Source organism: Betta splendens, chromosome 12 (genome assembly GCF_900634795.4).
Source record: "Betta splendens chromosome 12, fBetSpl5.4, whole genome shotgun sequence".
Taxonomy (NCBI): Eukaryota; Metazoa; Chordata; class Actinopteri; order Anabantiformes; family Osphronemidae; genus Betta; species Betta splendens.
The window spans coordinates 7,629,822-7,641,660 of NC_040892.2; the positions used below are offsets into that span (position 1 = coordinate 7,629,822).

At 45.8% G+C, this 11,839-nt stretch overlaps 2 protein-coding genes across 6 annotated transcripts; both read right to left on the bottom strand.

Annotated features, from left to right (window-relative positions):
- Positions 1–41: 41 nt before the first annotated feature.
- On the bottom strand, positions 42–7,183 carry prune2 (prune homolog 2 with BCH domain). Of its 5 annotated transcripts, XM_041073171.2 has the most exons (13): positions 6,897–7,046; positions 6,626–6,783; positions 6,446–6,532; positions 5,397–5,460; positions 5,112–5,312; positions 4,542–4,709; positions 3,775–3,877; positions 2,133–2,264; positions 1,919–2,005; positions 1,642–1,740; positions 1,501–1,539; positions 1,066–1,119; positions 42–960 (listed from the first exon to the last, which is right to left on the bottom strand). In XM_041073171.2, exons 4-13 carry the CDS (start codon positions 5,446–5,448, stop codon positions 927–929), a joined length of 969 nt encoding a protein of 322 aa, XP_040929105.1. In that variant the 5' UTR covers positions 5,449–5,460; positions 6,446–6,532; positions 6,626–6,783; positions 6,897–7,046; the 3' UTR covers positions 42–926. The 5 variants fall into 5 exon arrangements, with proteins under 5 accessions (XP_040929105.1, XP_029024627.1, XP_040929103.1 ...); XM_029168794.3 differs by lacking the exons at positions 6,626–6,783; positions 6,897–7,046 and adding an exon at positions 7,073–7,157 and having other exon boundaries at positions 42–957; positions 6,446–6,601; XM_041073169.2 differs by lacking the exons at positions 6,626–6,783; positions 6,897–7,046 and adding an exon at positions 7,073–7,157 and having other exon boundaries at positions 6,446–6,601.
- Positions 7,184–7,224: 41 nt separating this feature from the next.
- On the bottom strand, positions 7,225–11,771 carry LOC114866710 (guanine nucleotide-binding protein subunit alpha-14-like). The gene is made up of 7 exons (XM_029168791.3): positions 11,494–11,771; positions 8,985–9,169; positions 8,723–8,877; positions 8,453–8,581; positions 8,199–8,328; positions 7,965–8,118; positions 7,225–7,854 (listed from the first exon to the last, which is right to left on the bottom strand). The coding sequence occupies exons 1-7, from the start codon at positions 11,612–11,614 to the stop codon at positions 7,664–7,666; spliced, it is 1,065 nt and encodes a 354-aa protein (XP_029024624.1). The 5' UTR covers positions 11,615–11,771; the 3' UTR covers positions 7,225–7,663.
- Between the last annotated feature and the right edge of the window lie 68 nt (positions 11,772–11,839).

Sequence of the window (11,839 nt, forward strand, 5' to 3'; positions counted from 1 at the left end):
TAGTGATTATTCCCACTAACAAATAAGACATCAAAACAATGTGCAGACATTAGTCCATTTTTTATTGAATTACTAGATAGTGATCCATAATTTCAATCTGTCATTTCTTTGCGCATTGTCAATACACCATAGCACAAGACTCGTGGGTCAGAGGTCCATCTGTTATCTATGAGAAGACATGCACCGAAGCACAAATGCACACCAGGCGTGTGTGGAGACACACACGGGAAAGAGCTTGTGCTTTATCTTAGTTTTTTTATTTCCTCTTTCGTCCTGAAGAGCCAGGAGAAGTGGAAAAGAGACTTCCAGTTTATTTATCTGACAAACAAACACACACACTCACACACACAGAACATGGCTAAAGGACACACTCTCAATCAATGCATTGTTTGCAATATATACTCCTTTATGGTCTGATTTTTTCAAAATATCTGTATAGGCTCCGGAATGAAGATCGAACTGCTGCTTGAACATTTGGTTCCCTCATCTTGCGCGTTTATTGTGTATATTGCTGACAGGATCCTCTCTTTGTCGGCATTACTGCAGTCGAGGGTGATATTATTGCTTCACTGCTTCTCACGCACACGACGACAACACTGTATTCTACAGATGGATTTGTGCAGTGCACTGTCTGGTGTGTAATTGCATTTCCTACCCTACCGTGAACAATGATGCTACTCTGTACTGTAGGTGCTGCCGAGCATCACACTTGACTATATAGGTCTGGCATTGCAGGTGTGAGGTACAGTAGATGCTACAGCAGCCGCCAAGAATGAGATTAGACTGTTGTCTACGTTGGCAAGTTGCGTTTTCACATAAAGTCCGGTTTCTAATTGACAAACACAAGGTTTACAGGCCTTTTCTTCCTCCTTCCAGCCGTTGAACTGTGACTCCTGAATGGAGGCGACCCATAGAGATGCTGGGGTTTAAGAGCTGCTGGCACCAGCTACGTCTGGTCTGCTGGGAAGACGAGGGAAGAAAACGGAGACATTAAAGACGACTGTGTTAGTGTAGGAATGACAGAGTGCTGACACAAGGCCACTTCTCTTCCATGTGTGAACTTACTCTGCTCTGCCTGCTGCTGCTGGAGGTTCTGGTCCCTGCAGAAAACTGTTCACTCTTGAATGGAAAAGAAAAGTATTTAGCCCTGGATTTAATATCGTAATGTGCTGGTAAGTTGTGAATTTGAAGACAAATGTAGCTCATGATTCAGGGCACAATTAGTCAGCAAGAAATTAGTGCATTGTACAGCTTCGTCCCTACATTTATTATCAGTGTAGCAGATCAATCTGTAATAAGGACTTGCTCATTTGTTTTATTGTAATGATAAATGAGATGAGAGTGATGCATTAAGCATCTGCCTCCCATAACTGCAACTATAGCCATTAAAATTGGTCGCCGTCCAGCACAAAAGCTGCCGTGATCTAAAAGTGCACCGTCTGATAAATGAGCGCTCCTCAACAGAGGGCGGCAACGAGAGATGCCGGGCTCAACGCTCACCTCGAATTCTCCGCAGACTCCATGAGTTCCCTGTCGAGTCTGGAGGTGAGAGTTCAAATGAGAGGAGGAATGGAAATTCATATAAAGTGCCAAGTCGTGCTCGGAGGTGGAGGTGGTGTTGCAGGGCTTAGTGGAGCTCACCTAATGATGCACTCTGGGATCTGGATGTTGTCCATGGGGATCAGCTCCTGCAGCTCGTCCAGACTGTTGACATACTTTATCTTACTGCTGAACTTGGCGCTGGGACGAGAGCATTACCAAGTTTAACCACATGACAGGCGTTTACACAATAAAAACTCATTTTGTTTATCCGTCAGATGTGAAGCAGGGACACAGCAGCAGCCATATGCATGTGTTCACCCATGTGTAGTAGGTTCAATATCTAGTTAATAGTAAACGATGCTTGCAGCTGTTTTACCTGATGAAGGGCTTGGTAATGGCTAGAATGGTCCTTATAAACCATGATGGATGCAGAATAATGAAGGATTTCAAATTCTTCCTGAGCCTGAAGGAAACACATCACAGGTTTAAATGTCACACCTGGGCTCATTCACACTTTAAATTCAGGAGCTGCAGATGTTTTGAGAGATGTCATGCAATGCTAATGTTTCTCTGGGAATCAATAGACAGACCTCCTGTCAATCATCTGATAGCACTTCTTCAGCCAACCAAGACCAGGCATTCTCCTGTGAGGCGTGGCTCCATTCAGGTACAAGATCATGTAGTCCTCCGCCACCATCAGCTCCAGCGTGCTGATCACATAGCTGTATACACACACACACACACACACACGCACACACACACAGTAACCACAATATTCTTTTCTGATCAAAGCAAGAAATATCCTTTTGAAGCCAAGCTCTGACAAGATAAAAATCTGCAGAAATGCTGCTGATGTACTTTGGTGCAGCTGAGAGCAACTCCAGCTCGCATACAGATGGAGGATCCCAGAGCTGCTGCCTGACTGATGCGTGAATTCAGTGTGGTTAAAGCAGCGTCTCACTGGCGGCCTGCATGAAGGGTGACCCCCCTACTTTGACATAGTAGAACTAGAAAAAATTCTTGCTGTGACCAAAAAAAAAAAAAACACTGACAGCAGTGTAAATTTTACTTTTCTATTGTCAGGTACAGCAAATTGGTTGCTTCATGGGTGACCTCAAAGGTGTTTTGCTTCCAATTTCACATTTCCTCGTCTGTGCATAAATCCCAGCAGCTCAATCAGACTTTCACCTTCCCACAAATCCAATTCTGACTTAAACCCAAGCCAACTGTTACCTCTTCCCCATGTCTCTCATTTATCCACCCTCTATTTGATCAGCGGGGAACTGTGTCGCCTGCTTAGAAACTAAGGCTGACAATATTCTCAGCTTGCACGCTGCTTCTTGTTCCCTCTGTAACTCCTCTGACTTCAGTGACTTTGGATCAGGGGGAGATGGAAGTCGGACTGAGCCCAATGTCATTCTCCCACTTACAAACCCTGCACTGCTGATACACTCTCTTTTGTGGCTATTGCGATCGTTTCCCACTGACATCAAACTCTGCCGGGCTCGAGTTACTCCTCCTCCCAAGGATTTAGACCTCGAGCCATCTGGCATCAGAAACCGCAGATACTACAGTTTACTTCCTTTCATTCCTGTCCAAAACTCTTGGCTATGCCAACTTACTCAGTATCTTTCACGGAACATCCTGTGAGATCCCAACCACACTGTGCTAGCATGAAATGCACCGACAGAACAACAGTGAAGGCGTCACCATGGGGTGTCTCACCCGACAATCCAGTTTCTGACTCTGTTACTATATTTAGACTTCGCTCGGGGCTCTGGCTTGTATAATTTGAATTATTCTGCATCTTGCATTTTTCATTCTCTAAATAAAAGCATCTTTTGAGCGACGTCTTTTATTTACTTTATATTAAACACCCGCGTCTATGTCACTGTGGTTGTGCTCTGAGCTAAATGTAACGCCAGCATGTGAACACGCTCGCCATGATAACGTTGCCGTGCTCCTGTCTGGCAGGCATGTTCGCCATCGCCACCGTTTTCACATACAAGCCGTCGCTAATTAGCATTTAACAGGAAACTCAGCCGAGGCTCAGAAAGAATGTCGATTGTTTGGTGGTTATTTGCGTCTCGGTGCCTTGGAGACGAGGAACCAATTAAAACGTCGGACCAGTGACGAGCGACGGAAGGAAGTTATGACTGAATATTAGAAAGCGGACTGGCGTAGCTCATTTAATTACTAAATATAATGAGTTGTTACAATGTAAACACTCACAGGAAGAGGTTCTCCATGATTTCGTGGTAGTCCTCCCTGTCGCTGTCTGGCAGGAAGCACGCAGCAAACACTATGATGGCATTTACTCCGCTGCCGTAGTAGCCTTGATAAAAATATAAAAAAAACACATGAAAAGAAAATTAGAGCCAACCTGACCTTGGTTCATTGTTGGTGAGGGCTCAGCCCTAATTAGCACAGTGCTCATAACTTCACCGCTCCTCTATTTTCATTCTATTTTCCATCAGTCTTTTGTCTGACTGTCTCTCTGTCCTGTTTCCACTCTCTACTTTTCAGATTAATGCAATTTCCTTTTATTCAACAACCCATTCATCGCCACAGTCGGTGTCACTCACATGGAGGGCCTTTTATCTAAACGACAGAGCTGATATTGACTGTCTACCAGCACAAATCTCGGCTTTAAGTTTCACTTAAATCCACCGTAGTGAGTGAACACAGTGGGGTTTTTTTGAAGCACAGGACAGAGTGCAAGCCAGTGGCCCCTGGGTTTTAGAGGGGCCCTGAAGAAAAGGAGGAAGGAAACAGGACCCCTGTCTGTGAAACCAATGAAGTGTGACTCCATGTCTGGCCTCATCTTAACAGAGCTAATGAAGCCATGTAGATGGCTGACATATGAAGGAAAACCAACATAGGCGTGGTGAGGGTTGTACTGGCTCCACATCATTAGCTCAAAGACATTTGTTCGACCCTCTGGAGGTAGCGACTCTGTTTTCCTGTGCGCGATGGTGACGTGGCCCTTTAATGGTTACCTCCGTGGGAGATGACTTTCATGTAGGGCTCAATGATCTTCATGTTGATGCGATGCTCCTGCTCCCCGATGATGACCGTCCTCCACAGCTTGCCGTCTTGGCGCTCCTCTTCGGCGCTGTACGTCGGAATCGGGTCGTAGGGCTCCCTGATACTGACTGCACTCAGGTCTGACATGAAACGAACAAATACTGACTTGGGCTTTTTTAACAGATCATTTTACTTGTCATACAGAAAAAAAAACAGCCAGGCAACCACCACCATCTCCCTGCTCTGTGCTTCAGAACATTACACCCAACACTATAATAATAATAATAATAATATCAACTTTACTATTTTTGAAAACCTAATATTGCCTTTTCTATATCATATTATTGAGTCATACTGTAGCTAGAAAGCGCTGACCTTTTATCAAAAGAAAGCTGCAAACGTCAGGCAATGCTGCAAACTCTAACACAATCGTATGGTTTCACAACTCTCTCCTCAGCATTTGTGCACATCTTGGCTCATCACATCCTGGATTGTGATGATTCAGGATTACGGAAGGCCAAACTTCGTTAAGAGAGACCCACCCTCCCAGTCCTTTTCATGGTCCGTGTAGTCCAGGTAGTCCCCCTCGTCAGGAGTGTCGAGGTCATCGACGTTGATGTCGAGATCGTCGGGGGTCTCCCCCAGGTCGTCCTCGCTCTGGTCCAGGGACAGGCTGATACGAGGGGCAGAAAGCTTTTTCCTTTGGGTGGGACCTCCTTGCAGGGGTAAAGAGGTAGGAGGGGCTGGAAAAGAGTAGCGAAAAGGAAATGGAACGGGGCCTCGAGGTTCTGTCGGACAGGAACATCAAAGCATTCATTGACACTCACCTGGTCTGCCTTCACCCTCAGAGTTCATCTTACTCTCTGGTGGCAGGTCCATCCCCAGGAGGACCTAGGAAAAGACAATTAAAAAGACCTTGCTATTCATGCCTACACTGCACATATGGTACAGGAAGTCACAAAGCATTCTCATGTTACAGTAATGGTACCTACTGTACCGACACTGCTGCTGCTGCTGCTGCTTCCTAAACTGTGTTTCCTTACATAAACACCTCATAAAATATTGAAGTATGAGGATCTCGCTGTGACGTGATGAATGACAGACTGTAGCTGGGAATCGTCAGTGTCTCTCTCCAATGACAAATGTCGATGCTTTTATCAGGCAGGAAACATTAGTTTAGGCTTTAACACCCAGTGTCACTAATCTAAAGAGGCCCAGTGGATTGTTCAGAGTTAACAGAGAACATGAGACGTAAAAGGTAGAAACAGGAGAAAGGAGGGAGAGTGGAGGCAAATTAGACTTTGGGGTTAAAGGTCATCTTCCCCCTGGGAATAATCATTCTATTCAAACTGGAGGAGGGGGGGAAATGCCAAAGGCAGATGGGGGGGGTCGTTACATCACGACAAGCTCATTCCCTTGTTCTAGTGCTGACTCAAATTGAATAGCTGCACGCTCGCCTGAGCACAGATTGGGCAGAGATGCAAATTCACAGCGAGTCACGTGCCGACTCGCATGAAAGGGAGACGTCCTCGGTCCTCGTCGCGGATGTGAGCTGGAGCGGGATCGCGCTCGCGTTCGATTCCTGGACAGTGGCGCTCACGTCGTGCTGACAGTTCCCAGAAATATGTCCAGCATGTGCAAACACGCTTATACAAACAGACAGACACTCCGGGATGTCAGAATAATAAAATCAGCAGCAGCTATTATAAGCATTCCCCCCAAACTGGATGTTCCTGATTCAGATCCACAGGACCAGTGCTGATGAAAGCAGCCCCTCCCTCCTCCTCTCTTCCTGTCTCCTGGCAGTGAGATCAAATAATGAGCACATCTCTCTGTTTCTCTTTTCATATTGACACAATAAGAGCCATCCACTCACCACTGCTGGGGCGTGGGAATCTCTGTCCTCCTGCGCCTCAGAGCATCGATGTTCTTCTGAGTTCCCTGCCTATTTCCTGCTTCCAGGCTGTCGGTGGAGATGCTCAGCTTACAAACAGCTCACAGCTTCCACCATTTTGTAGTCACGTGACCTGGGCTATGACCAAATAAGGGTGATCACCTGCTGCAGCGGCGCTGTGCACAGCAGCTTCCCCCAGCAGCGGAGCAGGAAAACGGGACGGTGCGCGCGCGTCATTATCTCCCTCAGCTGAAGGCAATAAAATGCCTTTGTGTGTGTGTGTAGGTACTATTACGACTGTGCCTGCAGGGAGTGTCAAACTGAGAGGAGCGGAGCAAATACAAGTTTTATAAAAGCTAACAACCACAAACAGCAACATCACCGGCTTTATGTGATCTTTGTCACAGATGGGAAAGAAAGAGACAATAAAAACCTGCCGCTCACGCTTCCGCTCCACAAATGAACTTCATGTCTTTGATATTGGGCATTAGTGCTGAACTCGTAACCCTTTGAACAAACAAACTGCAGCCACGCGGCCCCTGCTCGCTGTGGATGCGGGTATTGTTCTCACCACAGGTCTAATCTCACTGAATTCCTCTTTACACTTACCACCGCTCCGAGCCGGCGGACAGGAAGACGCCTCCGTCGGGCCTTTTGCACATTGTTTGGTGCAAAGGTTGCCGCCACACCGCTTGTCAATCAATGTGGCCCCGCCTTAATCTCCGGAGCAGGTAGAGACGGCAACAAAAAACGGTCAGACATTTCTTTCAGTTTTTATATATTTTTATGAAAATACTATTCTCGCCATTGTGACAAAAAAGAAAGAAAAATCTCATGAAGAAATAAAACGACATTATTGTAGTTGGAAAAAAATGACTTCCGGGCAACGTCTTCCTCGTTTCCTCTGCTGCTGGAGCTGTAACGCAGGGCAGGTCACATTGTTTGCTGGCTTAATCAAACCAGTCTGATGAGAATTTGTCAGTGTCTGTCAAACGTATGGTATTAAACCCTGGTGTGAATGTAAATGAAACTACAGTCGTTTCACTTCTGGATCAGCAGAGCAGGTTTTACCTGCTCGTGATGCGCAGAGATAAATACAAGTTTTTACCGTCACATCGCATACCAGAGGAAAAGTCAAGTGTAACCAGTTTTCCTGTTCACGAATGTGAAACCATCGCGCTGCTCTACGCGTGACCGGGCTTATTCGAGGTTGAACTGCTCCAGGTTGTCCCTGAAAAGCGTGTCCTTCACGGCCTTGAAGACGACGCGGATGTTCTCCGTGTCCGTGGCGCAGGTGTAGTGCGTGTAGAGCGGCTTCTGGTGCCCGCTGTGCTTCTCCACGTACATGTCCAAGATGAACTTTTTTGCCGCGTCAGCATTGCCCTGAGGTCCTGTGGAAATAAGGAAATAAATCAAGAGACAAAAGGGAAATTAGCTGCTGATAGTGCAGCTAATAATTGAAGCGCTACTGCCATTTTCTCACACATGCTGCAGACATTACCGCTAAATTCTGGGAAGTACGTCCTCAAGTGAGACCCCTTGATTTTCTCCTCTAGCAAGTCTGTTTTGTTCAGGAACAGGATAGTAGAAGCCTGCTGGAACCACGAGTACGAGAGGATGGTCTGGAACAAGGCGAGACTCTCCTTCAGTCGATTCTGAAAAGGCAACACAACGGGTTGTTGCACCTGATCGCTCCTTCACCGCGTGAACTTGAACTTGGCGCCTGTGAGCTTACGTCCGTCTCGTTCTCGAAAAGGACCTGATCGTACTCGTTGAGCGCTGCCAGAAAGATGATGGAGGTGACGTTTTCGAAGCAGTGGATCCACTTTTTCCTTTCAGAACGCTGACCACCAACATCCACCATCCTGCAGGCACGGGGCCGTGGATTGAAGCAAAGCATTAAAGGTTGCAAATGAAATGGCTCAGTAACAAATTACATAGGATATAGGACTATTTAAATACTGAACATATATATAAGTGCTCCAGTACCTGAAGATCATTTTGGAAAGGTCGAACGGGTACTCTATGATGCCTGTGGTGGGAACCCTGACCCTCAGGATGTCCTGCAGAGTGGGGATGTAACATGGCGCCGAGATTCTGTCCATGTCACTCAGGTAACTGAAGAGCAAAAGTAATAACACCTTACTATGAGTTGCTTTTTATTTCAAATGTACAATAACTCCAACATCTTTAGTGGCTTGTCCTAATAGCCAGGGGTCCTTTTAAAGGGAACGGAGTGTGACGCTTTAATAGTCTTACTATTTGGCAGAGTCAGATATCTGGAATTCCCTCCTGCGCTCGTAGCAACTTTGAACACCGTGGTCACTCCACACTTTCTTAATTGCGTCAGCCTGCCAGGCCTCTAAAGCGCACAAGTTCTCCGTGTCCACTTGGCGCAGCCTCTCTGCGTGGGTCTGACACACACACACACACACACACACACACACAACAGCCACATTACCAGGTATGACCCACAGTAGAAACGTCGTGAATATTGACTTTTACGCTTTAAATTCCTCACAATGTTCCGGTTGTCGACGTAGTCGATGTGCAGGTTCTTCATGGCTTCAATCAGCGCCTGGATGCCGGTGAAGATGTTCAGAAACACCAGGCGGATGAAGCCTTTCCTTTCTGATTCGCTGTATCCGCTGCCGTGAATGATCCTCATCTGTTTGATGAACGTGCTCTTCCCACTTTCGCCGGTCCCTGTGTGAGCGGGGAGAATGAAAAAGTATGGAACAGAAACCAAAGCAACGCAGCAAAAATCCATGATCTGAACATCAGTTGCTGCTCAAACAGGCGTTTGGCAACAAAACTGCAACAAAAAACTCAAGTTTCCCAGATATGAATTATTTTGCCCCCAAGCAACAAGGATGAGCGTGTCTTTGAGCAAATATTTGCTTTTTTACTTTAAGCGCATGACAACTGACACCTTTTTTCATTTGCTTCAATGCAACTACATCTGTTACATAAGGTCTTTTATTTAGATTTCACTCATTCATATGCATTTGCAGCATGAAGAAGAACAAACCAGATCAATCAGTTCATTTTTGTTGTATTTTTCCCTGCAAACGTATGACTGTCAGTGTGTCCCTGGGTGAAATGGTGAAGCACCTCCTGCTTTCCGGTTGTAAACGACGCTGGATCACGATCTCAGCTGAGTTTTACAAGAGGAGGTCCTTCTCTAAACAGGCGAATCCAAGGTGAAATTTAAAGTAGCAGCGGCCTTTAAACAAAGTCCATCATGTCTAATGTTTTGCTTCCAACAATATCGACGTTCAAGGTTTTGGTTTTCAAAGTTTGTTCTGGGGACAAACTCGTGTGACACATCATCATCATCATCATTGTTGTTGTCGTTGTCGCCTCTGAATTAGATGTACTGTTTTTATGCTGTGTAGGCACCATGTTTAACATTAGATGTGTCTTGACCTGACATGGCTTTTACAATACAGCATTATAAGTGCACCTTAATGGGATTTATGCTCGAAGTCGAGCTTTCTAACAACACACGCGTAGCCTGGTGTCAGCGAAGAACAACTCATCAAGGCCGCAGTAACTATTTGAGGAATGCTGAGGGTAAACTCTGACTGCGTCCTAAAGCACGGCGCAGCCAAGAACACATACCACAGCTGATTCGCTGCTTATCTGCCAGTCCAGATATTTTCTATTTGCTAGCGCTGTCCTTCAACCTATTTCCTTCCAAATTACGCCCAGCTGCTGAGAAAGGCCACGTCTCTTACAGTACGTGCTCAGGTCGCTGCTTTAGAGCAGACAATACATTGATCAACTTTAGCGCTGTGGTCTGTATTTGACGGCGGGAGTTGAGAATGTTGTTTTTGCAGATTATAAATAAATGTGTGGTTTGTTTAGTCAGGCTATATGAGCAAAAATAGATTTGGAAGTGATGAAATTAGATATTTATCAGTGTCTTGTGATCCCGTGGCTTTTCCTCTTTGAGTGGACTATTGGTTTTGAACCAATTGTCATAATTGGGCAGTGCCATGGCAAAAACCCTGCCCAGTATTTAATAAACAAAATTAATGGTTTTCTCGAAGTATTAAAGCTTCAGTGCACAACAATGGGGAATGAGACTGTGAATCAAGCCACTGCTCCACCCCAGGCGTCTTCTCCCTGTTCTACGCTCTGGTACCACGTCCAGGTATTACTTATTATGAAACTGAAATAAATAGCACACTTTAGCAGTCACACAGAAAAGACTGACTGACTCTGATTAGGCCAAGGGACCAGCAATCCGAGCATATTGCTGTCATAAATCTGAATACTCCCCGTGGTAGCATCCATCCCAATAACCTAATGGAGTGTCCTCGAGAATAATTAGTCATAGCTTACAAGAAGGTGGAGCTCATGGTGGCCTCCATTCATGGCCTCACATCTCCACAAAGGTCCCCTCAATCACCCTCTGTCTATGGACTAATGTGGCAGCTGGAGTCGTCCCACCAATTACATGTGCCGCCTTTCATTTAAGCCTATAGGTCTAAAGACGGGTTTGGTGAAATTGCACCTGGCCAATGACTCCAGAAACAATGAACAGAAGAAAAGGGACATTTGGTTACAGTAAACAAGGAAATATTACAAATAATTTAAATGTATAAGGTAGAAATAGTGAAATGAACTAATATTTAATTTACTTTTAATTACATGGGCGTACTGTGAGCTCAGTTCAATCATCAAAACAGTGATGATTGAAATACTGTATCTGGAGCAGGCATCAAAATTATTTTGAAATGTCAACAAATCACAGATGCATCGTCATTGCGGGAAGTTCGCTCAGTACAGAGTGACATGAATCCTCAATAAGAAAATACGTGTTGTTATAGAGCTGGGCCGCTGATCAGAATCCTGACCACCTGCTGTGAACCTGTCATCGTACCAGTTCTCAGTTTCTTATAGGCAACGGGTTTATGTAAATACTCATACTTTTGGACTCTACCTACTTTGTGACTGACATCCTGAGCGTCAGCCGGTGTTGGTTGACTATTTCCAGACTCACTGAACAAGTTGACACTCACCTAAAAGCAGCAGCTTCAGCTCCCGGTGAGAGTCTCGTTTATCACGTTGCAGTTGTCTTTCTATTTCTCTGTGTATCCGGAGCCTTTCGGCTTCATCCGCAGACAGGCAACACTCCCCCATTTTCTCTTTTTGCGTCAAAGTTCACGAGCGGCTCCTCGCGCTGCGCCACAGCTGACGGGGGTGAGCGAAATGAACGGATGCCGTGATTTCTCGAGGCTGCCGCAGGAACTTGTGTCCCGGAACAGGTGGGCCGGCGACTTTTCTGCGCTCATTCTTCCTCTTGCGGGATCCTGTTCAGGTGCATTTCACATTCCTGCTGCGCTCGGGAGGCGGGTGGATGGGCAG

Coding starts and splice junctions, on each gene's coding strand:
- prune2 (XM_029168793.3), bottom strand. CDS start 5,448: ATGGACCTGCCACCAGAGAGTAAGATGAACTCTGAGGGTGAAGGCAGA. Junction 4,710..5,111: donor CCATGAAAAGGACTGGGAGG/GTGGGTCTCTCT, acceptor GTTTCATGTCAG/ACCTGAGTGCAGTCAGTATC. Junction 1,741..1,918: donor ATTACCAAGCCCTTCATCAG/GTAAAACAGCTG, acceptor CTCTCGTCCCAG/CGCCAAGTTCAGCAGTAAGA.
- LOC114866710 (XM_029168791.3), bottom strand. CDS start 11,614: ATGGGGGAGTGTTGCCTGTCTGCGGATGAAGCCGAAAGGCTCCGGATA. Junction 8,878..8,984: donor ACGTCGACAACCGGAACATT/GTGAGGAATTTA, acceptor TGTGTGTGTCAG/ACCCACGCAGAGAGGCTGCG. Junction 8,329..8,452: donor CTTTCCAAAATGATCTTCAG/GTACTGGAGCAC, acceptor CCGTGCCTGCAG/GATGGTGGATGTTGGTGGTC.